The sequence below is a fragment of the Bolinopsis microptera genome, chromosome 1, assembly GCF_026151205.1.
Source record: "Bolinopsis microptera isolate Bmic1 chromosome 1, MBARI_Bmic_1.0, whole genome shotgun sequence".
NCBI classification, from domain to species: Eukaryota; Metazoa; Ctenophora; class Tentaculata; order Lobata; family Bolinopsidae; genus Bolinopsis; species Bolinopsis microptera.
In genome coordinates this window covers 432,170-459,101 of record NC_087072.1, presented here as the reverse complement: position 1 = coordinate 459,101, position 26,932 = coordinate 432,170, and the positions used below count along the sequence as shown (strand labels likewise).

The following is a 26,932-nucleotide window of genomic DNA, read 5'->3' as shown; positions in this document are numbered from 1 at the left end:
CCTGACTTGTGCCCCCTCAGGTGTAGGTTCAGGGAGCTGTAACTCTGGGTGGGAGTGTTGTGGAAGTAAAGTTTACCCTGACTTGTGCCCCCTCAGGTGTAGGTTCAGGGTGCTGTGACTCAGGGTGGGAGTGTTGTGGAAGTAAAGTTTACCCTGACTTGTGCCCCCTCAGGTGTAGGTTCAGGGTGCTTTTACACTATCTGGAGAACCTAGGAAAGTGGTACTATGTCTGGACTCACAAACATGGAGCAGGAGATGAGAAAACTAGTAGAGGAGGAAAAACGGGTTGTGGATCAGATTGTGGAGGTGAAATTGGAAATGAAGTCTTGGGACACAAGTGAGAAAGAGGCGGAGATAAAAGAGAGCAAAGTGGAGTTGTTTGATTTGAGCGAGAAGAGAGAGGAGTGTTTGAGCAGAGTGAGAGAGTTGGAGAGAGATATGAACAGGTGGAGAGAAGAAGCAGAGCTTGAGCGAGAGAGATTGATGAGGGAACAAGATGTAAAGATGGAGAGAACGAGCAACTTGTTGCAAGAAAGAGCGAGAACAACTGATAGTGGTGATTTGCAACCCGGAAATACAGAGAGAGATAAGGGAGAGTACACGATGAAATGTAAGGCGCCGAGGTACAGGAAAAATGATGATTTCTGTACATTTCTGCAGAGATTCGAGCAGTGGGTCCTGTTATGCGGAGTAAAGGACAATCTCGACTTGAGGCTTGCAAATCAGATAGAAGACGATGCAAAGTTCAAGAAAGTGAAGAACATCCGGCTATCCAGTGATGAGAGAGGTGACGTGAAGATGCTGATTGGTGCGGTGAAAAGAGAGCTATATCCCGCTACTGATGCAAGAATAATGAGGACAACGTTCCATAAGATGAAGCAGGAAGTGTTGGAGAGCGTGGAGCAGTTCGCAGAGAGAATACGGGATACTGCTGAGAAGATCTACCCGAGAGCTGTGGAGAGAGAGTGCAGGTATCACTGTGTTGATACAGGGCGTGAGAGACCCTGCTATTAAAAGACGGCTCCTTCAGATGAACACGGAGACAGAGGATTTTGATAGTGTGATCCGTTTAGCTGTACAGGAGGAACACATATCCAAGGCAGTAGAGGGAGAGCTTGACAGTGATCCAATAAATACACTGGAATTCCGGGCACCTACTTATGGTGTTGGCAGGCAAGGTGAGAAAGAAGAGGATGAGAATGACTGTCAAATGTGTGGGAAGAAGGGTCACAAGGCTGACTCGTGTTGGAGCAATATTGTGTGCCAGCTGTGTGGAGGTAAAGGGCATGTTGCCAGTGTTTGTAGGAGTAGAGTGAGTCCGGTTGAGCGGAGTAGCAGAGGTGCGAGTAGAGGTGCGAGTAGAGGGGCGAGTGGAGGTGCGAGTAGAGGAGAGAGTCGCAGGCCATTGATTTGTTATAATTGTCAGGGTGAGGGACACATTCAGAGATTCTGTAACGTCAACAGAGGGCAATCTGGAGAACGAGGAGGGCAGTACAGACCCACAGTGAATGAACAGCATGGAATGCAGAGAGACCATTTAAACGGGCGTGCGACTGGACAAAATTCATTTCCCATCAGTCGCAATTAAAATCATATGGGAAGCAGAAGGAGGTGAATGCGGTGAACTGGAAACACATCTTGGTGGCTGGGAGTTGCAGAGGAGTGGCAGCCTACCTTTTTGTTGACAGCGGGTCGGCTGTGAGTATTGTGTCCACGGGTTTTGTGAGAGGACTGAGACTAGAGAGCGGGATCCGACCGTGTGACATGACCTTGAAGTCATTTTCTCAAGACACGATACAAATCAGAGGAGAGTTAGAGATGGAAGTGGTGGTTGCTGGAAATAAGTTTGTGCACACTTTCGTGGTAACTGATCTGTTAGACACAGAGTTCCTGATTGGAGACGATTTCTTGAGATCGAATAGAGTGACGCTGGATTATAACAAGTGCAGATTGGTGCTGCATAACGGAGATGATGTGCCGTTCACAGAGAAGCCGGAGAATGTTAAGCAGCAGATAAAAGTGAGATGTAGCAGAGTCACAGTCATTCCTCCAAACACGGTGCAATACATCAGTGGAAAGCTGCAGGCGAAAGGAGTGGACTTCAAGGGTTTGATTGAGCCACAGTACAAGAAAGGTATTGGAGAGACAGGAATTCTGTTCGCTCATGCAGTTGTGCACTCTGAGAAGAGACTGGTCCCGATGAAGTGTATTAACGCAACTGATGAGCCGATAACAATTCACAAGAACAAGATCATTGCACTGTTGAAGCCGGTAGGCGATCAAGATTTCATACACGGCGTGCAAAGGAGCAGGAGTCACGATGTCGGAGTGAGAGGGACTACAATTGATGACCAAGCTCAGGAGACCAGGAGTAAAGCAGGACAGATAGGTGGGGAGAAATGGATTCAGAGAGAGTTGTTTGAGAGACTCGGGCTGGACGAGATAGAGGTGGCAATGTCTAACGCTGAGAGAACCAGACTGAAGGAGATAATCTGGAGATTCAGGGACTGCTTCTCACATGATGAATTTGATATCGGGTGCTGCAATATGTATGAAGCAAAGATCAAGATGAAGGAGGGAGAGTCGCCCAGCTGGACATATCCTATACCTACCCCGTACAAACTTCAGCCAGAGATGGACCGCCAAATTGAACAGATGGTGAAAGCGGGAATAGCAGAGCCCTTGAAAGGACCCAGTGACTTCAACCATCCTATATTTCTGGTAAAGAAGAATACAGATCCTGAATCATGGAGGTTGGTAGCAGACCTGAGGGGTACCAACAAAGTCTGCATGGATGAGAAATACCCGTTACCCAACTTGAATCACGTGTTAGACACGATAGGATCAGATTCTATTTATTCAAGCTTCGATCTCTCCAAGAGTTTCTGGCAGATACCATACTCTGAGGATTCGAAGAAGGTTACAGCGTTCATGCACAGGGGAAGGTCATACTGTTGGGCTCGTATGATCATGGGTCACAAGAACTCCAGTGGCGTGTTCTCGAAGGTGATGTGGAAACTTCTGGCAACAGTTCCGATAGAACAGTTAATATTCTTCATCGACGACCTGTTCCTGAGTTCAAAGACTGTGAGCGAACATCTTGACAGATTGGAGATCTTGCTGATGAGACTGGTTCAAGCAAATCTAACATTGACCCCCAAGAAATGTATGCTACTGAGGGAGAAAGTTACATTCGTGGGTGTGTCGATCAGCGAGGACGGAGTACAGATCACAGAGGACAGGGTTAAGGATCTACTTGCCCTACCTGTTCCCACCACCGTGAAGAGGGTTCAGGAAGTGTTAGGTGCCTTGAACTACGTGAGGAAGTGGATACCCAGGTACAGTGTAATCGCTAAGCCTCTTCACCGGCTCACAGCGAAGGAAGCCAAGTTTGAGTGGACAAGTGAGTGCCAGGAGGCGTTTGAGGAGCTAAAGAGAGCGGTGGCGGAGAGTACGATGTTGGCTATACCTGATACAGAGGACCCATTCCAGTCATATCACCTGACAGTGGACGCTAGCAAACATGGATACGGAGCTACCTTGAGCCAGGAGATAGTACGAGATGGAAAGAGAGAGAGGAGAATAGTAGCATTCTATAGTAAAGCTGTACCACCCTACAAGAGAGAAAGGAGCCAGACACAGCTAGAATTTGATGCCATGGTGATAGCCATTGATCACTGGAAGATGTATCTCAGAAACACCAAGTTCAAAGTTATAACGGACTGTAAGAGTCTCCTATCAGCGAGCGACACCCTGTTCTCAAAATCAGATCCTGCCTTAATCAGGAAGTGCCAGGAGCTCTCCAACTACTCCTTTGATATCGTGCACATTGAAGGAAAAGAGAACACGCTGTGTGACTTTTTGAGCAGATTTCCATTCAGAAGGAAATTCGTGGAAGCATCATGCCAGACAGAAGTCAGTGGAGCGGAGAGATCGAGAGGAGAGGAGTTTACCAGGTCTCTGGGTGTCGATACCATTCCGAGTCATAACGCTCCTGACGTTAGTGAATCCTCTGAGAAGAGTTTTGGTGCGGTGAGTGACGCTGATAACGTCATGTGCGGTATGGGAGAGAACAGTAGAGTGTGTAGTAGTGGGAGCGAGATAGTAATCAGTGAGGGGATAAATGGCTGGAAGAATGAGATATGGAGAGAGCAGAGTACAGATGCGATGATAATTGATGAGCATGATGAGAACGGGGTGACTAAGAGAGATCAAACGGAGAAAAGTGATCTACAACTCCTGTTCGAGGACAATCATGATGGACATGTGGGGATGGTAAAGCTCAAGGAGAAGGATGTTCCTGTATGTATTTGCAGCATCGATGTGATGCCACGACTTCAGAAGAAGCAGGGTAATTGTAAACAGGTTACCTTTGCAGTACCAGATACAGAGACAGACAACCAATGCTTACCAGATTTAGAAAGGATCAAGACAGAGCAGAACTTGGATCCAATATTGAGGATTGTGAAACAGTGGGTTAAAGACGGCGCCCGGGGAACAATCCAGGTGAACCGTGTGCCAGACAAATTGATCACCTATTGGACCCAATTTAGCTTGATGAAAGTGGATGAAAGCGGACTCTTGAAGAGAAAGTGGGTTTCAAGAAAAGAGAAGGATTCGAGAGAGTTAATCGTGATACCAGACAGCTATGAAGAGGAGATCATGAGACTGTTTCACGACAACATCACCAACTGTCATCCGGGAATCAGCACCTGTGTGGAGAAATGCAGGGAGTACTTCTACTGGCCAAAGATGGAGCAGGACTTCAAAATGTACATCAAAGCGTGCATAAGATGCGGAGAGATGAAGCAGCCGAAAGCTTATCTGAAAGCACCGTTAAAGCATTTGTTCTTCCACCATTTCAATGACGCTATTGTAATTGATCACATAGTACCGACAGCAAATCAGAGAACACCCCGAGGATATCGATACATCCTTACTATCTCTGATGCCTGGTCAAACTATCTGGTAGCAGTTCCAGTCAAGAGTCAAACTGCTAAGGAGAATATAGCAGCAATAATGAAGAACTGGGTATTAAAGTTCGGAATGTGTCGGGAGTTAATTGTGGATAATCACCCCGGGTTCAGAGCAGAATTCTTCAAGGAAGTTTGGGAGTTTTTCGAGTGCAAGAAAACTCACGGAACATCGTATAAAGCGTCTAGCACGGCCCGTGCTGAGAGCAACAACAAGAGAACAAATCGAGCGTTGCGTGCATGCATTCCTAGGGGAAAGGAGAACTGTTGGGATATGTACCTGGACAAGAGTACATTTGCCTTGAACTGTTTGAAGAACCGGAGAACTGGGTATTCTGCTCACAAGATGATATTTGGCAGAGAGGTCAACTTGCCGTTGAATCTGATGTTAGATGATAGAGAAAAGCATCAGCCAGATACGAGGAACGCCGCTGCCAGGGAGGCGTACGAGCTTCACAGAGAAATGAAGAGGATCATCAGGAGAGTGAGAGAGAGTGCTAATGTAGATTTCATGTATGCACAGAGGCAACATGATCGAAACCTGCATGGTCCTTACTTTAAGGAGAACGACTTTTGTTTCGTGTTAGTGCAATGTCCTAAACACAAGTTTGCTCCACGATTTAGGGGTCCGTGCAAGGTGAAGAAGGTACTAAATGATCACTTGTATGTGGTGGAGTACGGACCTGGATTAGAGAAGGTCACGAACATTTGTAAAATGAAGCACTACGAGATGAACAGATTCTCGGAGAAAAGAGTAGTGATTCGTGAGGACAGCAGAGATACTGTGGAGCCGGTGAGAAAAGACCCAGTAAGAAGGGATAGTGATGATAGTGATAGCAGTAGTGATGAGGAGTGGATGCCTGAGCATGTGGAGAGAGGGAGTTCTGTGGTTCGAGAGAGTACCTTGTCTAGTCAGAATATTGATATTCCTGACGTACCTCTATCACCGGAATATTCACTTCCCTTCAGAACGGAAAGTCAGGACATTTCAATCCAACATGACCCTCAGACACCAGCTAGGGTTAACACTCCTATTCATATTTCATCACCTATCCAGGAGACAGAATCGAGTTTTGGATCTTTCCACACACCCGGGTGGGGCAGAGGGGTTGAGGAACCTACATCCCGGATGGAGGATAGTTTGAGTCCTGTCATACTGGGGGAGAGTAACAGTACACTAGCTTACTCACCTGAGGAACAGAGTACACCTGTAGTCAGTGGAGGACGTTCTCTAAGGAATAGAGCAGAATTAAAGAAGCCGGATTACTACAGACCGGTGTCGAGAATTAGTGTTGTATTGAAGGTGGTAAAGGATAGTTTACTTGGTTTTTAGAGGATTGCTGGTCAAGGGATGCCAGTTAACTACCTGTTGCTCGGGCAGATACGACGATTTGTCATGTTTTGCAGACTACCTGGAACCTGTGGAAGGTGGTCATCGTTGCATTTCTTATCTCCCGCCGTGCTAAGGGTTCGCCTGGTGTCCTTATTATCGGTTGATATGGTTGAGTGATGTCTGGTTTTTATTTTGAAGGGCTTGCTACCCTGGAGAGTGGAGAGTTTGCTAGAGGTGGAGTAGTTGATTGAACCGTGGAGAAGAGTAGAGCGTGAGTCACCTTGAGTTCCGGTAGAGCATCGCTCCTGATGCCTAGGTTTGCCTTTAGATGACTGGATTTATCATGTGCCGATAAGGTTTAATCTAGATGATTTGACTTCATATCTATAAATATGACGGTCTGCAGTGACTTATGTGAAGTTCGTAACTAGGTGTACGGAGATAATTGTGTAAGTTATGTTCGTAACTAGGTGTACGGAGATAATTATGCAAGTTATGTTCGTAACTAGGTGTACGGAGATAATTGTGTAAGTTATGTTCGTAACTAGGTGTACGGAGATAATTATGCAAGTTATGTTCGTAACTAGGTGTACGGAGATAATTGTGTAAGTTATGTTCGTAACTAGGTGTACGGAGATAATTATGCAAGTTATGTTCGTAACTAGGTGTACGGAGATAATTGTGTAAGTTATGTTCGTAACTAGGTGTACGGAGATAATTATGCAAGTTATGTTCGTAACTAGGTGTACGGAGATAATTGTGTAAGTTATGTTCGTAACTAGGTGTACGGAGATAATTATGCAAGTTATGTTCGTAACTAGGTGTACGGAGATAATTGTGTAAGTTATGTTCGTAACTAGGTGTACGGAAATAATGGTGTAAGTGTAGGTTCGTGCCTAGATGTACGGTACCTGGATTAGGAGTATGGTTGTGGAGGACGTGTTCAACAACGGGTGGTGTGGACAGAGACGGTGGATGGTAGACGGTGCTACGACTTCGACAGAACAGCAGAAGAAGTAAGGGAAGTAGGAGGGACAGTTTAGGAGAAGGACAGTTAGTAGGGTAGCAAGTTTTGTAAATATTTTGAAGTAGTTGAAGTTTGTAACGTGAAGTGTATCACGTTAGTTTTTATAATTTATTTGTATTGTGTCACGTGAGATTTCACGTGTAGTTTTAATTATTCAGATTTGGTACGTGATGGTACACGTATTTTTTTAAAAATTTTATATTTTTGTAGCACGTGTAAATTTTTTAGGGTAGTTTGTTTAAGAGGGAGTTTTAGGATTTTTTTAAAGGATGTAGTAGGTAGGGGGGATTTAGTCGAATTTGTCAATACCTCCTGGAGATATTGACGAAATCGATTAAATTTTCCCGGGGGATATAGTGTAATATGTAGGCTGCAGTTTTAGAGTAGTTTTAGCAGTTGTGTAGATTGTAATTTAGTGATTATTATGACCGTTAGTAATGAGTGTAGATTTAGGTAGTTAAGTGACCACGTGGTATCACGTGGCGCGTGTCGATAACGCATTTCTGGACACGTTAGGATTAGTTCTGGAAAAGCTCTTTAGGTGACGTGTTTAATCAAAGTGTTAACCGCTGATCTAGAACGCCAAACGTGGCCCGTCTTGCCACAGTTTAAGTTGTGATTGTTGATAATATCTTTATATTCATCATTCGAACGTTATTACTCGATTCAACTGTTTCCTTTGTTCAACTCTAGCTTAGGACCGAATTGTAGCATTTGAACCGTTTGATTCACAGTACCGCACTTAGTTGCATGTATGTAGTAGTCATATCAGAGTAATTGGCAATACAAGTTATCGTGATTGTCGTATTAACGTAGAGTTCAATACTTAGTTATTGTGAGTTATTGCAGTTGTCAGTCGCTACGACGACTGAGAGTATAGTGTGTAGTGAGAGACTTGTGAGCAGGCACTGTATACCATTGGTACGCCTCGGGAGGACTGTTCTGGTGCCTACCTTATTTTACACTAGTGACTCAGGGTGGGAGTGTTGTGGAAGTAAAGTTTACCCTGACTTGTGCCCCCTCAGGTGTAGGTTCAGGGTGCTGTGACTCAGGGTGGGAGTGTTGTGGAAGTCAAGTTTACCCTCACTTGTGCTGTTCTCCCGCAATGAAATGTTGTATGAACTTCGTACAGTCTATATGTTGTTATGAGTAAGTTTTTTTACTATTCTGCATTTCCCATCTTGGTTCTTGAATATATTTTAAGTGACCGATGCTTTACATTTAACCACCTAAGCATCAATTCGGTCAACAACAAAAATCGGTCAAAACCGCGAAATTTTGGTCAAAGGGACGGCAGAAAAGTTCCTCTTCAAAACTATTCCAAAATATCTTTTTATATTCTGATGATTTCCTGTTAAATATCAAAGCTTTCTTTGGGAATAGAACTTTGAGTACCTCAATCGTGTCTTGTGCCATTCTCAGTGACTTGTCACATCTACTGTGAAATATTTCAAGGAAAGACCCTAGTAGTGCACCCTATAGTGCACTATAGTGGCGACAAATGTTTAACACTTAACCACCCCTAGGAGCGACAAATGTTTAACACTTAACCACCCCTAGGAGCGACAAATGTGTTCTGGACGAAGAGTCAGGGATGTTAAAGTGCGAGAACAAGAACTGGATTCCCTTCGTGTTCGCGGGTGTTTTGTGGGCGTTGTCTCTTCTTAGTTATCTGTTCTGTTCTCATCGTCTGTACAATAACAACACCAGGATAGAGGAGCCTGTTTGAGAAAACCGTTAAACTTTATTGTTTGTCAGCTTTTATTATTTTAATAATTTGTTATTATGCATAAGGTTACATTAATTTGAAATATTTATATATTGTACTTTAATTGAATTAATCAGTTTGATATTTCTGTCAATTTTGTACCGTGGATTCACTTTTATGTTACTTTTAAACATATCTTATTGTTGTTTTTGATTTTTTCCCGATCCATGACTCAAAGTGCCGTACAAAGGTTCATTTTTAGTTTTGATAAAAATGAGATAAATTTTAACTTCCATCGCATCAATGATTGTAACCCATTTTCAGGTAAGATATCTCTTCTTTGCTCCAACAAACGTTTAGCCTTGATTCGCATTGCAGTTACCATGATAACCTGCTGCAGTTACCATGGTAACCTTGTCCAATAACTTCCTGACAGGTTATGTCATGAGGACTTGAAGAACAAAGGGACCTAGCTAATAATAGAACAGTGGTTACAGACGAACAGACAAACGAACAGACAACTTGGACAACATGTGTGTCTGTTTGATACTTATCGTGATAACGTGAGTTAGGTTCCCGTACTGTAGTGCGACACGTACCCTTGTGCGTCAATCAATCAATCAATCAATCAATCAATCAATCAATCAATCAATCAATCAATCAATCAATCAATCAATCAATCAATCAATCAATCAATCAATCAATCAATCAATCAATCAATCAATCAATCAATCAATCAATCAATCGATCGATCGATCGATCGATCGATCGATCGATCGATCGATCGATCACTCACTCACTCACTCACTCACTCACTCACTCACTCACTCCATTTCAGATTGTTCAATCACTCGACTGCTAATCACGATTTGTCGTCTGGTAAGTTGATTTTCCACGAATAAACAAAGTGCTCATTGCTCTTTTAAATACTAAAACTGACATTATTGATTATACCTTATCGGACCTTTTTTGGGCGGGATGAAATTACGTCAGGGCTCACGTAATCTCCGACCAAATAAATTCCGATAAGTTAATCCGACTACAGAGTAATTCTGTATTTCTATCTGCGCACATTTGTCTGAGTATGTTAATCAATTAATTATGTTAATTATGTTAATTAATTGTGTCTTCAGATTCCTGTTCGGATGGAGACCAAAGAAGATGCTCAGACTCTGTACAGTGTATTTACGAGAGTATGGTCTGTGATGGGATAAAGGATTGTAAAGATGGGTCCGATGAAGCTGACTGTGAAGGTGCTCAGATTATTATCCACACTACACACATGTTGCATACATACACCAGACTGTATTTAATCAAGTCTGAATTTTGACGTTGATCTTGATTCTTCCTTGTATTGATGATAATATCATAAATCGTGTCTCTCAGATTACACATGTTCGCACTCCCTCAGATTACACATGTTCGTACTCTCTCAGATTACACATGTTTGCACTCCCTCAGATTACACATGTTCGCACTCCCTCAGATTACACATGTTCGCACTCCCTCAGATAATATTTCAATGTATAAAGAATAGGGAAACTTCCCAGCTGGAGCTGGGGAATAAAAAAATTGCTCATTGCTCGTTTAACTCCTTGAAAACCCGAAAACCCGAAAACCCCATCTCAGGCCAATATCGCAGGCCCATATCTCGAGACTTACAAATCGCACTTTACTCAAACTTTTCACACATTTGTATGGCCAGGAGACGGATAATCGGTGAAATTTTCGGCCAATTTAAAGCAGCCAAACTCAAGATATGTTTGCAAACACAGGAAACCTTATCCAAAGGGGCAATTTTGGGGGTCACAAAGGCGCATATCTCGAGACTCAAAAGTCCCACTTTCTTCAAACTTTTCACATCGCTGTATGGCCAGGACACGGATAATCGGTGAGATTTTGGGCAAATTGTAAGCAGCCGAACTCAAGATATTCCTTGAAAACCCGAAAACCCTATCTCAGGGTCAATATCGCAGGCCCATATCTCGAGACTTACAAATCGCACTTTACTGAAACTTTTCACACATTTGTATGGCCAGGAGACGGATAATCGGTGAAATTTTGGGCCAATTTTAAGCAGCCGAACTCAAGATATTCTTGCAAACACAGGAAACCTTATCCTTACCTGTTTAAATACTAAAACTGACATTATACCTTATCGGACCTTTTTTGGGCGGGATGAAATTACTTCAGGGCTCACGTAATCTCAAATAAAGTCCGGTAAGTTTATAAGTTAATCCGACTACAGAGTAATTCTGTATATTTTCTATCTGCGCACATTTGTCTGAGTATGTTAATCAATTAATTATGTTAATTATGTTAATTAATTGTGTCTTCAGATTCCTGTTCGGATGGAGACCAAAGAAGATGCTCAGACTCTGTACAGTGTATTTACGAGAGTATGGTGTGTGATGGGATAAAGGATTGTAAAGATGGGTCCGATGAAGCTGACTGTGAAGGTGCTCAGATTATAAACACACTACACAGTACACACATGCTACATACATACACTACACTGTATTTAATCAACAGTCTGAATTTTGACGTTGATCTTGATTCTTCCTTGTATTGATAATAATATCATAAATCGTGTCTCTCAGATTACACATGTTCGCACTCTCTCAGATTACACATGTTCGCACTCCCTCAGATTACACATGTTCGCACTCCCTCAGATTACACATGTTCGCACTCCCTCAGATTACACATGTTCGCACTCCCTCAGATTACACGTCATGTTCGCACGACCGGTTTGAGTGTAGCGACGGTGAGAAATGTATTTATGAAGATGAGAGGTGTGACGGCTATCCACAGTGTTCTGACCAGTCAGACGAACAAAACTGCGGAGGTTTGTTAATTCACTGCTCCCTAATTATTATTATATAACTTTATTCAAATCAAAAATAGAACATAAATGAACATGTTAAAGATCTGATAAGTAGCCAGAAAAAAGAAAGAAAAACTGATACACAAACTATAACAATTTCTTCCATCCCGCTCTATCAGAGGCTAAAAGTCTTAAATTGTACAAATCGTCTGTATTTACAAATGGAATAATAATCCCTAATACATCATAATATTTCAATATAAGAATAGGGAAACTTCCCAGCTGGAGCTGGGGAATAAACAATGTGCTCATTGCTCGTTTAAATACTAAAACTGATATTATACCTTATCGGACCTTTTTTGGGCGGGATGAAATTACGTCAGGGCTCACGTAATCTCCGACCAAATAAAGTCCGATAAGTTAGTCCGACTACAGAGTATTTCTGTATTTCTATCTGCGCACATTTGTCTGAGTATGTTAATTAATTAATTATGTTAATTATGTTAATTATGTTAATTATGTTAATTATGTTAATTATGTTAATTATGTTAATTATGTTAATTAATTGTGTCTTCAGATTCCTGCTCGTATGGAGACCAAAGAAGATGCTCAGACTCTGTACAGTGTATTTACGAGAGTATGGTGTGTGATGGGATAAAGGATTGTAAAGATGGGACCGATGAAGCTGACTGTGAAGGTGCTCAGATTATAAACACACTACACACATGCTACTGACATACACCAGACTGTATTTAATCAAAAGTCTCAATTTTGACGTTGATCTTGATTTTTCCTTGTATTGATAATAATATCATAAATCGTGTCTCTCAGATTACACATGTTCGAACGACCGGTTTAAGTGTAGTGACGGTGAGAATTGTATTTATGAAGATGAGAGGTGTGACGGCTATCCACAGTGTTCTGACCAGTCAGACGAACAAAACTGCGGAGGTTTGTTAATTCACTGCTCCCTAATTATTATTATATAACTTTATTCAAATCAAAAATAGAACATAAATGAACATGTTAAAGATCTGATAAGTAGCCAGAAAAAAAAGAAAAACTGATACACAAACTATAACAACTTCTTCCATCCCGCTCTATCAGAGGCTAAAAGTCTTAAATTGTACAAATCGTCTGTATTTACAAATGGAATAATAATCCCTAATACATCATAATATTTCAATATAAGAATAGGGAAACTTCCCAGCTGGAGCTGGAAGGGTCCCCCCCCCCCCCCGCCCCCCGCTAAAACACGATATCACACAGAACAGCAAAAGGGGAAATGCTGTAAGCGTTCTGAGGGACCTGACCAGTTGTCATGGTTACAAAAGAAGAGTGCTGGGGAACCGGACCAGTTGTCATGGTTACAAAAGAAGAGTGCTGGGGAACCGGACCAGTTGTCATGGTTACAAAAGAAGAGTGCTGGGGAACCGGACCAGTTGTCATGGTTACAAAAGAAGAGTGCTGGGGAACCGGACCAGTTGTCATGGCAACAAGATGAGAATGCTCAGGAACATACTCAGTGCTGTGAAGAGGATCACTTTTGTTGCGGTACTATCTGCTGTCAGGAGTAAGTTCTATAGTTAATATTAATTCAGTCAACCTTTATCATGTTTATGTTTATACCCCTTTACTATTATAGATGTGGATTCTCGTGGGGAGGTGCCGAGGTGAGCTTGAGGTACATTTGTTTACTTTTAAGGTGGAGGTTCTGTTCAGCAGGATCAAGAGGTGATGCACATTTTGTATTATGTAACGCTTGTAACGCTTGTAACTCCTTCTTGTAACCCCCCTTTGAAAATCCCGAATTATTTTCTGAACGAAAGCTTAAAAATAACCGAGAAATCGAACTTTTTATTAACTCATTTTGATGACTGTTCTTGACATAAAGTTGCACGAGAAATCGATTTAACTAGGTTTTAGAACCCACAAACACTTCCTTATCCCTCAAAATTGATGTTTTTCAGTTAATAAGAGCAACCAGCAACATATACTTTGATCCTTTGGTTCTACTCATGACCGAGGGGGTTAAGCTGAAACCGAAATATTTAGGCAATCGTCACCTTAACTGATCGAACAGGTACTAACAGAATTTTCAGAGAGAAATGTTCGTTGCAATAATATGTTTATTGCAGTTTTGCAACTTGAGTGAAGAGCAGAGTACGAAAACACACCGCAGGCGAGCAACTCATTTTGGTGAGCAACAATCGTGATAACAACTGAATTAAATTTATTCTGAACGACGGGCAGCTATGTGCTCCGTGATCCCGAGCGACCAATAGCAATAGAGGTGTTATGTCAAGTGATCTAAAAAAACGCCGATCCGTCCAATCACGAACAAATGTACCTCACCTCCCCACGAGAATCCACATCTATTCTTTTTTCTTTTTCATTTAGACTCATCAGGCGCATAAGTCGTTCAGCAGGTTTAATATTAGTTCAAATTATTCTTATTTTAAGATGACAGGAATAAAAGTTGTCAGTCTGTAAAAACCTCAAGATCGCCATATATTATGTCCGTAAAAATTATTAGAGACTTATGAATATTTGGATTTTGGACCTCATCATTAACAACAGATCAACACCTGTAACCATGGTAACCTTGTGCAGTTATCATGGTAACCTTGCAGTTACCATAGTAACCTTGTGTAGTTACCATAATAACCTGCTGCAGTTACCATGGTAACCTGCTGCAGTTACCATAGTAACCTGCTGCAGTTACCATAGTAACCTTGTGCAGTTACCATGGTATCCTTGTTCAGTTACCATAATAACCTGCTGCAGTTACCATGGTAACCTTGTGCAGTTACCATAGTAACCTTGCAGTTACAATAGTAACCTTGTGCAGTTACCATAATACCCTGCTGCAGTTACCATGGTAACCTTGTGCAGTTACCATAGTAACTTTGTTCAGTTTTCATGGTAACCATGTGCAGTTACCATGGTATCCTTGTGCAGTTACCATAATAACCTGCTGCAGTTACCATGGTAACCTGCTGCAGTTACCATGGTGACCTGCTGCAGTTACCATGGTAACCTGCTGCAGTTACCATGGTAACCTTGCAGTTACCATGGTAACCTTTCAGTTACCATGGTAACCTGCTGCAGCCTGCAGTTACCATGGTAACCTGCTGCAGTTACCATGGTATCCTTGTGCAGTTACCATGATAACCTGCTGAAGTTACCATGGTATCCTTGCGCAGTTACCATAATAACCTGCTGCAGTTACCATGGTAACCTTGTGCAGTTACCATAGTAACCTTGCAGTTACAATAGTAACCTTGTGCAGTTACCATAATACCCTGCTGCAGTTACCATGGTAACCTTGTGCAGTTACCATAGTAACTTTGTTCAGTTTTCATGGTAACCATGTGCAGTTACCATGGTATCCTTGTGCAGTTACCATAATAACCTGCTGCAGTTATCATAATAACCTGCTGCAGTTACCATGGTAACCTGCTGCAGTTACCATGGTGACCTGCTGCAGTTACCATGGTAACCTTGCAGTTACCATGGTAACCTGCTGCAGTTACCATGGTATCCTTGTGCAGTTACCATGATAACCTGCTGAAGTTACCATGGTATTCTTGCGCAGTTACCATAATAACCTGCTGCAGTTACCATGGTAACCTTGTGCAGTTACCATAGTAACCTTTTACAGTTACCATAGTAACCTTGTGCAGTTACCATAATAACCTGCTGCAGTTACCATGGTAACCTGCTGCAGTTACCATGGTATCCTTGTGCAGTTACCATAATAACCTACTGCAGTTATCATGGTAACCTTGCAGTTACCATGGTAACCTTGTGCAGTTACCATAGTAACCTTGTGCAGTTTTCATGGTAACCCTGTGCAGTAACGACAGTATCCTTGTGCAGTTACCATAATAACCTGCTGCAGTTACCATAGTATCCTTGTGCAGTTACCATAATAACCTGCTGCAGTAACCATGGTAACCTTGTCCAATAACTTTAATTGAACTTCTTTTAATGACACGCTCAGTGCATCGTTTATTAGACTTTTTCTAACATTAATTTTTACAGAGGTTAAACCATGGTAACTTTATATTTACAGAGGTGGTGAGTGTAAGTACGACCAGAATGATGAACTATTCTGTGAAAGTGAACAACACTTCCTGCACTGTCTCATCTCACTACTTGTGTACTGGATACTGTCCCTTACTAGCTACCTCATTCTACGGTGCATGTTGAAGAGTTTTACACGTAGAACTGTATTACCTATGCGGATAGCTGTCGTGCAATAAAAACACTTATTTTTTGCTATTCTAAGTTCTCATTGATTATGTTGATTTTGATGTTTGTAACGAATAGATATAGCAAATTAAAAGTTTTATTTCCCATTGTCATTTGTCAATCACTGCATTCAGCCTTGATGCTACTCAGATGTGGAAATAATTTAACGTCTCCAAATTCTTAAATTATTTACTCATTACTGCAATCATTTTCTCAATTCTTAGAACCCTAATCAGTTGATTAATTAGGCATGTTCCCTGTGCCCTGACACGCATCCGTTAAAAGTCACAAGATTAGTGCCAGCATCAGGAACAACAGGCACTACTTCAATTCCGGGAGTCCCAGGTTAACTGCTGCAGTTACTATGGTAACGGGTAAGCTTTTACTTAGTTCTCAATTATATAGTTCATGATCCAATCGTAAAAGTAGGGCAAGTTCGTGTAAACCCCGTAAAAGTTCTCGGCGGCACAGTACCGCCCCCAGCTGATAATGCCGCCCTGCTCGAAGGTACCGTTAGAGCCCAGGTAGACGAGCGGACCCCCACTGTCTCCCTGACACGCGTCCTTTCTCCCCGCCTGAAAGCCAGCACAGAACATAGTCTCTGTAACCACCCCTCCGTACGATCTGTCCTCGTTACACACTTCCCTGCTCACGTACGGAACCTTGGTCTTCAACATGATGGACGAGTCACTCGAGGAGTTGGTTTTACCCCAGCCTGAGATCTCTAGTTTCTGGTTGCCCACCAGAGTGCCCGCCCCTGCCTTAGGTAGACACACTCTGTTCACCATCTCGTTGTAGGTGAAGGGCTCGTTTACCTTGATTAGTCCCACATCGAAGTCTATGTAAGTGGCCTGAGAGGAAAAGTAAGGGTGAAGTATAACTCATATAAGGTACTAGTAGTGTAACTATGGTAACTAGTAGTGTAACTATGTAGTGTAACTATGGTAACTAGTAGTGTAACTATGGTAACTAGTAGTGTAACTATGGTGACTAGTAGTGTAACTATGGTAACTAGTAGTGTAACTATGGTAACTAGTAGTGTAACTATATTAAGTTCTAGTGTAACTATGGTAACTAGTAGTGTAGCTATGGTAACTATGGTAACTAGTACCTGAGAGGTGAAGTAAGGGTGCAGTATGAGGTCGGTAGCTGTTCTGATCTGTCTCTGCTCGTTGTTGGAGTCTCTGTCGTACATCCCAGCGATCACCTTCCTCACATCGTTCTTAGACATGGTGTTGCAGCCCGGGTCCAGTCTGTTGTTGCAGCGCTGGTAGAAGTTATCGAGGAGACAATGCCCCGCTGTGAGGACCCACTCTCTGCTGATGATGGAACCTCCGCAGAACCGCCCCTTGCTAAACTCTATCAGCACGTTCCATGGGAACTCCTTGGGTTTAGCCGGGCTCCCTCCGAATATAGTCACTGTGGGGATCTGGTCCGGGTCTGCATCCGGCTCCCCAGTAGGGTGTGATGTTACAAAGTCAGTGCCCTCCAAGCTGCCACCCAACATGGTCAATGTGGTCCTCTCTCCGCAGAGCAGCTCTCTGTCCGGGGGTTTCTCAGAACACTGGGGCATGGCCTGGTCGAACTGGCCTGTGTTCAGACACTGTAGTCTGCTCTCTCCCCCTATAGAGTACCCTTCGTCACATATCACCTGGAGTTATGTAACTTTAGCGACACTTTTATATATATACTCTATATTGCTTATTAATCAAACACTCTAAACCTTCATTCATTGAGTATAAACCTAGCTTATAAAGCTCCCCCCCCCCCCCCCCCCCTCTCCCGACCTATTTTACATACAGTTATATAGTAGCCAGTAAGAGGTGTTCCTAGGATCTTAGCGTTCTGTATTTCCGGTTTGTCGCACTCTGTAACATTAAGATCGCTCATCTGACAAGAAGGAAGCAGCTGGGAGTAGATGTTATCCTTGAAGCAGATCAGCGATCCTTGCTGTCCAGCTAGCTCGTACCCTTCGTCACATACCACTGTGAATCTGTCGTCTCTTTGCAACGGCTGGAAAGTATTTGCAATTTATGTGTTTTACTGTGTGAAACTAATTCCTCTTCTGTGAATTAAAAGGTTCAAATAATTCTTCCTCACCTCGGGACCGTATCTCTGGAACTATGGTAACTAGTAGTGCAGTGTTACTATGGTAACTCACCTCGGGACCGTCCACATAACCGTTCTGTATTTGCGGAGTGTTGCAGGAGGAACTGGTCCTCTCACAGACTGGTAGTTTGTGATTGTATTGGGCGTGTCCGCCCGCGTACACACACTCCAGATCCACGCGGGGGTTCTTCTCGTACCCCTCAGTACACGTGACTGTGAGTACCTGTTCTGGGAGTACCTCCTCTAGTTGGGGGCTCACCACTCCGTTCTCTATTACTGGAAACTCGCAAGTTGGTCCTGCGCAGGAATATTTTTATATTATATAATATATATATTATATTATATAACACTGTAAAAATGTATATTATATACTACTCAGGAATAGTAGCCTCTCCCACTCTTACCTTGCCAGGTACAGACTGGAATGGCAGGCTGCCACTGGTTGTTGCCCATACAAGTGACCAGTGTCTGAGGGGGCCCGTAGTTCGGCCCGTAACACACTACGAACGTCTCCGCTCTGAAAGGGATCTCCAGGTCGTCCTGATCGTATGTAACCCAGCCGTTCTCTATCCTGGGTTTATCACACGGCCCCGGCAGGTAGATACACTCCGGGTAGTTGTCCGGGTTTTCCGAGGTGGCTTGTCCGTCCCGTCCGCAGACCAGCTCTTCTGTTCCGATCAGCTCATGTCCTCTATCACAAGCTATCAGGTAGATGTCTCCTGGGAACACATTGTCATTTAACAGGGTTACTATGGTAACTGGGAACACATTGTCATTATACAGGGTTACTATGGTAACTGGGAACACATTGTCATTATACAGGGTTACTATGGTAACTGGGAACACATTGTCATTATACAGGGTTACTGTGGTAACTGGGAACGGGGGGGGGGGGGGGGGGGGGGGGGGGGCCAATGACTACTTTTGGGGACTTGGGGAATTACGTCAACGATTTTACCCCGAGTCCCCATGATTTTTAGTCCCCATTAGTCCCCAAAAGTCTCCATTAGTCCCCATTTAGATTTCAAAAAATCTGGCTTCTCCAGACCAGATCGTAAACTTCTCAAGACTGAAGTCTAGAATATTTATAAATGGTCACTGGACATTCCTGACTTCTTGGGAGCTACTTTAGGGCTGTTAGAGTACCTCAGGTAAATTAAGGGAGGGGGCGGGGGCGACTACCAATGACAACATTGAGGAGACATATTGCATATATACGCTTATTTTATCAGATTGATCTAGTAGCATCGTGCAAGGAGGAGTAACTGTAAGATTCTAATCGATCATCATTTTCCCCGATAATGTCCATGCTGATGGGTCAAAAGATGGGGGGGGGGGGGGGGGGGGGGGGATTCCAACTACAAAAAATACGAACGCACCCCTAAAATTTCAAATTCGTATTCGTATTTTTTCGTATTTTTTACAAATCGTCATTTTGATAAATAGAAGATCACACATCTTCGTAATTAATCAGATCTAAGCTCAACTTAGCAGTGAAGAAACATTAAAATAATATGTAAACCATCATGTATCATACATAAAACCTGGGGGTGCAACAACAAAAACGATGAACCCACACAAAATTTTGAAAGTCGCTCCCTTTTTATCGTTTTTAAAATTAAAATTTGGGATATATTGTGATCCATTTTATGTTTTATTGGAAATTGGTCCATTTAACTGGGGGGGGGGGGGGGGGGGGTCCAACCCGATTTCCGATATGAGGGTTGATGAGGCCAAAATCGAAATCGGAAAAATCGGAAAATTGAGAAATTTACAGAATCGATCTCTAAAACCTCTCAGAAGTGATATAATTCAATCAGAACCCCTACATAATACGTATGCTATATAATAGTATATATTGTGATGAGAAAACGAACCAATAGGACATTCCATTAGTATGTTTTATGTGTTTTTCCTCCCCCTCCTCAGTCCTCGTCCTCAGTCCTCCTCATAGTCGTCCTCCTCGTCCGCGTCTTCCTTCTCAGTCCTCCTCGTCCTCCGTCCTCCTCGTCTTTAGACCTCCTTCTCATCAGTCCTTCGCCAGTCCTCCTCCTCCTCCTCCTCCTTCTCCTCCTCCTGAGTCTTCTTTCTCCTGAGTCCTCCTCCTGAGTCCTCCTCCTCCTCCTGAGTCCTCCTCCTCATCCTCCTCTTCCCCAGTCCTCATCCTCCTCCTTCTCCTCTTCCTTCTCCTCTTCATCAGTCCTCCTCCTCAGTCCCCTTCATAGTCGTCCTCGTTCTCCTTAGTCCTCCTCCTCCTCAGTCCTCCTATTGAGTCCTCCTGAGTCCTCCTCCACAGTCCTCTTCCTCCTCCTCAGTCCTCCCCCAGTCCTCCTCCTCATCAGTCCTCCCCCAGTCCTCCTCCTCCTCAGTCCTCCTCCTCCTTCCTCAGTCATCCTCCTTCTCCTCAGTCCTCCCCAGTTCTCCTCCTCAGTCTCCTCCCCCTCTTCCTTCTCCTCCTCAGTCCTCCTCCTCCTCAGTCCTCCTCCTCCTCCTCCTACTCCTCAGTCATCCTCCTCCTCCTCAGTCCTCCCCCAGACCTCCTACTCATCAGTCCTTCCCCAGTCCTCCTCATCCTTCTCCTTATTAGTCGGCCTCCTCCTCGTCCTCGCTCTCGTCTTCAGTCCTCCTCGTCCTTAGTCCTCATCCTTTTACTCCTCCTCCTCCTCCTCAGTCCTCTTCAGTCCTTCTCCTCCTCAGTCATCCCCCCAGTTCTCCTCCCCTCCTCAGTCCTCGTCCTCAATCCTCCTCATATTCGTCCTCCTCGTCCTCGTCTTCCTTCTCAGTCCTCTTCGTCTTTAGACCTCCTCCTCATCAGTCCTTACCCAGTCCTCCTCCTCCTCCCCCTTCTCCTTTTTATCAGTCGTCCTCCTCCTCGTCCTCGCTCTCGTCCTCAGTCCTCCTCGTCCTTAGTCCTCATCTTTTTACTCCTCCTCCTCCTCCTCAGTCCTCTTCAGTCCTTCTCCTCCTCAGTCATCCCCCCAGTTCTCCTCCCCTCCTCAGTCCTCGTCCTCAATCCTCCTCATAGTCGTCCTCCTCGTCCTCGTCTTCCTTCTCAGTCCTCCTCTTCCTCACTTCTCCTCGTCTTTAGACCTCCTCCTCATCAGTCCTTCCCCAGCCCTCCTCCTCCTCCTCCTCCTTCTCCTTCTTATCAGTCGTCCTCCTCCTCGTCCTCGCTCTCGTCTTCAGTCATCAGTCTTCCTCGTCCTTAGTCATCATCCTTTTACTCCTCCTCCCCCTCCTCAGTCCTCCTCAGTCCTTCTCCTCAGTCATCCCCCCAGTTCTCCTCCCACTCCTCAGTCCTCGTCCTCAGTCCTCCTCATAGTCGTCCTCCTTGTCCTTGTCTTCCTTCTCAGTCCTCTTCGTCTTTAGACCTCCTCCTCATCAGTCCTTACCCAGTCCTCCTCCTCCTCCCCCTTCTCCTTTTTATCAGTCGTCCTCCTCCTCGTCCTCGCTCTCGTCACTGATTCCCAATCCCAACCAAACACGGGTGTACAAGGGCAGAGACACCAGCCTCAAGAAACTTAGGAAAGCACTCAGGGAAGGCATCGACATGGGGAAGGATATGATTCGTGCTCACACAAAGCTGTCCGGGTGCGAACTCGATATACCTACTGAACCCGACTGTTACACTCTAGTTGATGATGTTACACTCTAGTTGATGATGAAGACAGGGAAGAGGCTGAGCTTGAGGCCCCCAATGATGATGATGATGAAATGGAGATTTATAACCAGTCAACTGGAGTTCTCACAACCGACGGCCGTTGGTACCATGTTGATACTGTTGCTGAGAAGTTTATGAACGACGGTCGGTCATCAATGGCAGGTCATACACACCAAAGGAGAATCAAAGGCTACAGTATCGCCAGGGTGTCACTTTCTCGGCCATGTGAATCGCTTGGAAAAGACTGTAAACGTGTATACTGTATCTGTTGGTGACAAGGGCTGGTTCGACAAGAAAAAATTCAAGCAAGCTGTCAAGTTCCGCGGGCAGGCTCTGTTCATGTCAACATCGCATATATTCAGCAAGGCTGTCTGCCGTGTACTCACTAACTGACTAACTCCTTTTGTTCTACCCATCAGAATTATCATGTTTGGGTGAAGTCTGATGTAGATTGTAAGATTTACCTATCAAAAGAAGTTTTGAAGATCACTAAGAGAATTTGAAGTTTTTCTCTATTTTTAATCCTAAGGAATTTAAGCTGTTACTATAACCATGACTACTTTGTGTAATAAGTTTATCTAAAGAAAAATCTGATAGAATATCAATATGAAATATGAATGTGCCATATATAGTCTATATATTATAATATATAATGGGTTCAGCCGAAGCTGATTCAATTTCGTTTTAGGAACCCAACTTACCAGACTTTAAAAGTATGCGTAATGCGTATTTGGTAATAATATTCTGTGATGTAGCATTCAAAGACCTTTATAAATCACAATTAATACATCATAATATCTGAATTGTGATAATATCCCAGTGATTTTGACATAAATACGCTTACTTGAGATTGACAAGCAGCTAAACTCCAATTATTAATTAGTAGGTAATCGTAGTATTGTATTTTCATTTGTTCACCAGTTTTGCTGCGTCATATTTATCTTCTCTGATGTCATACAGTGTAATATACAAAGATACAACGGAGAATACCAATGGATTTATAGATCCATTAATCTGGGATATTTTGTTATTTCTAGAGTAAAAAAAATGTTGGTAAAAAATACGAAAAAATACGAAAAAATACGAACGCACCCCTAAAATTTGAAATTCGTATTCGTATTTTTTGTAGTTGGACCCCCCCCCCCCCCCCCCCCCAAAAGATTTAAGAGTTCAGCGAGTCGGCTACTTCTACCTTCACGAGAGCTAAACTTCAATTTACCTCAATCTGAACTGACTTGTACAGTGGTAGAACACATTACAACCGGGCTTATCATTTTACTTTTAAGTCAGATTTATCCTACTCTTATCTTGGACAAAACATCTCGATCGTATCGTTATTAAACTAACTTGAAAACCATAAATAACTGTCAAAAATTCTGGGGACTTATGGGGACAAATGGTGAATTACGTCAACGAGTTGACCTCTAGTCCCCATGATTTTTAGTCCCCATTAGTCCCCAAAAGTCTCCATTGGTATTCATTGGCCCCCCCCCCCCCCCCCTGGGAACACATTGTCATTATACAGGGTTACTATGGTAACTGGGAACACATTGTGATATAGGAAATGCTGGACTGACTAGAGCATTACGTATCTCTGGAACTATGGTAACTAGTAGTGTTACTATGGTAACTAGTCCTACCTTGTGATATAGGAAATGCTGGACTGACTAGAGCATTAAGTATCTCTGGAACTATGGTAACTAGTAGTGTTACTATGGTAACTAGTCCTACCTTGTGATATAGGAAATGCTGGACTGACTAGAGCATTAAGTATCTCTGGAACTATGGTAACTAGTAGTGTTACTATGGTAACTAGTCCTACCTTGTGATATAGGAAATGCTGGACTGACTAGAGCATTAAGTATCTCTGGTACTGGGCAGTTTATAAGCTCCTCAGTACAGACAGGCAGCTCATCGTAGCTACCATCCGCCCCGCATTCCAGCTCCTCCGGTCCTTGTAGTTCATAACCCTGGTCACATGTCACGTACACTGTGTCCCCGACCTCTATATCTAGGTCCGGGTCAACTTGTCCGTGTTGAATGTTGGGGGTGGGACACCCTGTTATCTCCAGTTCTACGCACTCTGGTAATTCCCGAGGTTCGAATGTTGATCCTGATAATTTTAGAGTAAAACTATAAGTAGAGAAACATTGGGTATTGCTAGATTATGTTTTGGTTTATATAAACAGTTACAGTCATTCCTTTACAATAATACTATACTACTGTATACTACTGTTCCCGTTGTTGTATAATCACGCACCTGTCACACACATTACTTTGTCGTAACCATTAGCAACCCCGAACCCGTCAGAGCAGTACAACATGAGAGTGGAGCCCGGGTTCAAGGAGCCGTCAGCTAGCGGCCAAAACTCGCCCGAGTAGTCCCAAACATACTGCATTTCACAATCTTCTTCTATTTCTGATGTGGAAATTATTTGTTATATATATATCGAATATTTCTCTAGTTTAATAACGTAATGTTGCTTCTAAGTGTTTAAAGGATTCTATTATCTTACTCCTTGTAATGCAGGGGGGGGGGGGGTCATGAGTTATGCAGAGTATATTGCTAAGAGAATCTAGCAAGTGTGTATAACTTACCTTCCTCGGGGCGGCACTCTGGAGTGACAATGCCGGACCAGGTCCCCTTCTCACACGTAATAATGTGAATATAACTTACCTTCCTCGGGGCGGCATCCTGGAGTGACAATCCCGGACCAGGTCCCCTTCTCACACGTTATGAGGTAGTCTCCATACAGAGAGAAGCCAGTGTTACAGTGTACTTCTACCCTCTCACCGCACTCCAAGTGAGACAGTGTCGTGTTCAACTCCCCGTTCTCTGAGTGAGGTAGTTTTATAATATGTGTAACTATGGTAACTAGAAGTGTAACTATGGTAACTAGTAGTGTAACTATGGTAACTAGTAGTGTAACTATGATAACTAGAAGTGTAACTATGGTAACTAGAAGTGTAACTATGGTAACTAGTAGTGTAACTATGGTGACTAGTAGTGTAACTATGGTAACTAGTAGTGTAACTATGGTAACTAGTAGTGTAACTATGGTAACTAGTAGTGTAACTATGGTAACTAGTAGTGTAACTATGGTGACTAGTAGTGTAACTATGGTAACTAGAAGTGTAACTATGGTAACTAGAAGTGTAACTATGGTAACTAGTAGTGTAACTATGGTAACTAGATGTTACCTATGGTTGGAGCCTCGCAGCCGGCAATAGGAACGCACTCAGGAAGTCGTCTAGCAGTGTAATCGTACTTGGTACCGCAGGTTAGTGTGCTATCTCCCACTAAGGTGTACCCCTCAATACACTCTACTTCCACACTGTCCCCTCTCTCTGGTTCTTCTAACCTACAATAAAACTCTTTATTTATACCACAGGAAAAACAGATTCACCGCACAGTTTGGGGGAAGGGAAATAGTACGGTAAATCGGGTGTACGGTTAATCAGGGTTTTGACTTTAACGTCCCCGTCAGATCACAAACTAATACAGTTACTATGGTAACTGATACAGTTACTATGGTAACTAATACAGCACGTGTCACATACTAATACAGTTACTATGGTAACTAATACAGTTACTATGGTAACTAATACAGTTACTATGGTAACTAATACAGTTACTATGGTAACTAATACAGTTACTATGGTAACTAATACAGTTACTATGGTAACTAATACAGTTACTATGGTAACTAATACAGTTACTATGGTAACTAATACAGTTACTATGGTAACTAATACAGTTACTATAATAGCTAATACAGTTACTATGGTAACTAATAGAGTTACTATGGTTATTAATACAGCACGTGTCATGTTTTCTCTCCGCACAGTGCTGGATCCTAATTAAAGGTTATGGTTCACAAGCTGATCAAGTACCTCTTACTTGATCAGCTCAAGTAAGGGTAATTAGGGGAAGTAACTGATAAAATGTCTAATTTCCTCCTCCTATATATTGATATAAATGTTGTACTAATACTAACAGGGGTTTCATTAGTGTGACTATGGTAACTAGTAGTGTGACTATGGTAACTAGTAGTGTAACTATGGTAACTAGTAGTGTAACTATGGTAACTATATACTAACAGGGGTTTCATTAGAGGGAAACCAACTTTAGGACACCCCCACACGGGCCTCAAACAGTCCGGCACGCTGTACGGGTCGTATGTTGAAGGTCCGACCACACAGTTGATGTAGGTGTAAGTGTTGTAGTAGCCCCGGTCACACACTATCGGGTAGGAGTCTCCTTCTTTGAAGTCCTGCCCTTCATTCCGCACGTGTCCTTCACAGTGACAATGTTATCTTTACTTTTTAATATTGTGCTATTTCAAGCTCTGTTGATATTCGATAGTTTTACTAGCAATTATCTTAACCTCTGAGAAGAGGTTTGGTTCATGCACTCTGTATACTATGGTAACTAGTAGTGTAGCTATGGTGACTAGTAGTGTAACTATGGTAACTCTGTATTCTAATACCACCCCACTGTACCATTTCCGATGATGGGGATGACGCAGTCCACAGTAGGTCTCACGCACGTGTTCACCTCTCCTCCAAAGTTGTTCTCGTTACACTCCAGTGGCTCAGGTCCGAACAGGTCGTGCCCGTAGTCGCATGCTGGCCATAGTACTTCTGTCTGGGTGAGAGGGGGTGAGATGCGACTACAGCATGCGACTACAGGTCGTGCCCGTAGTCGCATGCTGGCCATAGTACCTCTGTCTGGGTGGGGGGGGGGTTGAGATGCGACTACAGCATGCGACTACAGGTCGTGCCCGTAGTCGCATGCTGGCCATAGTACCTCTGTCTGGGTGAGGAGGGGGTGAGATGCGACTACAGCATGCGACTACAGGTCGTGCCCGTAGTCGCATGCTGGCCATAGTACCTCTGTCTGGGTAAGGGGGGGTGAGATGCGACTACAGCATGCGACTACAGGTCGTGCCCGTAGTCGCATGCTGGCCATAGTACCTCTGTCTGGGTGAGGGGGGGTGAGATGCGACTACAGCATGCGACTACAGGTCGTGCCCG

At 43.4% G+C, this 26,932-nt stretch overlaps 6 protein-coding genes across 9 annotated transcripts in view; 2 read left to right on the top strand and 4 right to left on the bottom strand.

The window, feature by feature from the left end:
- The window catches only part of LOC134826030 (uncharacterized), a 32,341-nt gene extending 23,140 nt beyond the window's left edge, over positions 1–9,201 (top strand). Inside the window, exons 1-2 of one of the 2 annotated variants that reach the window (XR_010161648.1) lie at positions 8,371–8,482; positions 8,894–9,201. Coding sequence is in view for 1 of the 2 variants with exons in the window: in XM_063838292.1 (XP_063694362.1) it covers positions 8,894–8,934 (41 nt within the window). In the remaining variant the exon portion in view is untranslated. Of the gene's footprint in view, positions 1–8,370; positions 8,483–8,893 lie in introns of those variants that run through there. The other variant, XM_063838292.1, reaches the window with a different exon arrangement.
- The window catches only part of LOC134816918 (transcription activator BRG1-like), a 762,051-nt gene that overhangs the window by 342,570 nt on the left and 392,549 nt on the right, over positions 1–26,932 (bottom strand). The window lies entirely within an intron of this gene.
- The window catches only part of LOC134815964 (coiled-coil domain-containing protein 141-like), a 59,899-nt gene that overhangs the window by 32,125 nt on the left and 842 nt on the right, over positions 1–26,932 (bottom strand). The gene's annotated exons all lie outside the window — the stretch shown is intronic.
- Positions 9,482–16,225, top strand: LOC134816012 (very low-density lipoprotein receptor-like). Of its 3 annotated transcripts, none has more exons than XM_063824672.1 (6): positions 9,482–9,604; positions 9,880–9,920; positions 12,446–12,565; positions 12,700–12,819; positions 13,138–13,441; positions 15,947–16,225. In XM_063824672.1, the coding sequence occupies exons 1-6, from the start codon at positions 9,573–9,575 to the stop codon at positions 16,134–16,136; spliced, it is 807 nt and encodes a 268-aa protein (XP_063680742.1). In that variant the 5' UTR covers positions 9,482–9,572; the 3' UTR covers positions 16,137–16,225. The 3 variants fall into 3 exon arrangements, with proteins under 3 accessions (XP_063680742.1, XP_063680751.1, XP_063680761.1); XM_063824681.1 differs by lacking the exon at positions 12,446–12,565 and adding an exon at positions 10,175–10,294; XM_063824691.1 differs by lacking the exons at positions 9,482–9,604; positions 9,880–9,920 and adding an exon at positions 11,385–11,500.
- LOC134815980 (complement component receptor 1-like protein) lies at positions 16,196–24,553 on the bottom strand. The gene is made up of 8 exons (XM_063824628.1): positions 24,494–24,553; positions 24,156–24,314; positions 23,718–24,008; positions 18,639–18,953; positions 18,287–18,531; positions 17,926–18,138; positions 17,237–17,776; positions 16,196–16,976 (listed from the first exon to the last, which is right to left on the bottom strand). The coding sequence occupies exons 2-8, from the start codon at positions 24,292–24,294 to the stop codon at positions 16,512–16,514; spliced, it is 2,208 nt and encodes a 735-aa protein (XP_063680698.1). The 5' UTR covers positions 24,295–24,314; positions 24,494–24,553; the 3' UTR covers positions 16,196–16,511.
- LOC134825392 (complement factor H-related protein 1-like) lies at positions 24,544–26,615 on the bottom strand. Its single transcript, XM_063837573.1, has 4 exons — positions 26,399–26,615; positions 25,997–26,192; positions 25,097–25,257; positions 24,544–24,731 (listed from the first exon to the last, which is right to left on the bottom strand). Exons 1-4 carry the CDS (start codon positions 26,613–26,615, stop codon positions 24,544–24,546), a joined length of 762 nt encoding a protein of 253 aa, XP_063693643.1.

Excerpts from the sequence above, each read along its gene's own strand:
- LOC134816012 (XM_063824672.1), top strand. The coding sequence starts at position 9,573 with ATGTGTGTCTGTTTGATACTTATCGTGATAAC. Across the intron at positions 9,921-12,445 it reads TAATCACGATTTGTCGTCTG|ATTCCTGCTCGTATGGAGAC; the intron begins GTAAGTTGATTT and ends TTGTGTCTTCAG. Across the intron at positions 12,820-13,137 it reads AGACGAACAAAACTGCGGAG|AACAGCAAAAGGGGAAATGC; the intron begins GTTTGTTAATTC and ends GATATCACACAG.
- LOC134825392 (XM_063837573.1), bottom strand. The coding sequence starts at position 26,615 with ATGGCCAGCATGCGACTACGGGCACGACCTGTAGTCGCATGCTGTAGT. Across the intron at positions 26,193-26,398 it reads CATCCCCATCATCGGAAATG|GACACGTGCGGAATGAAGGG; the intron begins GTACAGTGGGGT and ends GTCACTGTGAAG. Across the intron at positions 24,732-25,096 it reads CTGCGAGGCTCCAACCATAG|AGAACGGGGAGTTGAACACG; the intron begins GTAACATCTAGT and ends TACCTCACTCAG.
- LOC134815980 (XM_063824628.1), bottom strand. The coding sequence starts at position 24,294 with ATGCAGTATGTTTGGGACTACTCGGGCGAGTTTTGGCCGCTAGCTGAC. Across the intron at positions 24,009-24,155 it reads CAAAGTAATGTGTGTGACAG|GATCAACATTCGAACCTCGG; the intron begins GTGCGTGATTAT and ends TAAAATTATCAG. Across the intron at positions 18,139-18,286 it reads GTTATGTGGACGGTCCCGAG|CCGTTGCAAAGAGACGACAG; the intron begins GTGAGTTACCAT and ends AATACTTTCCAG.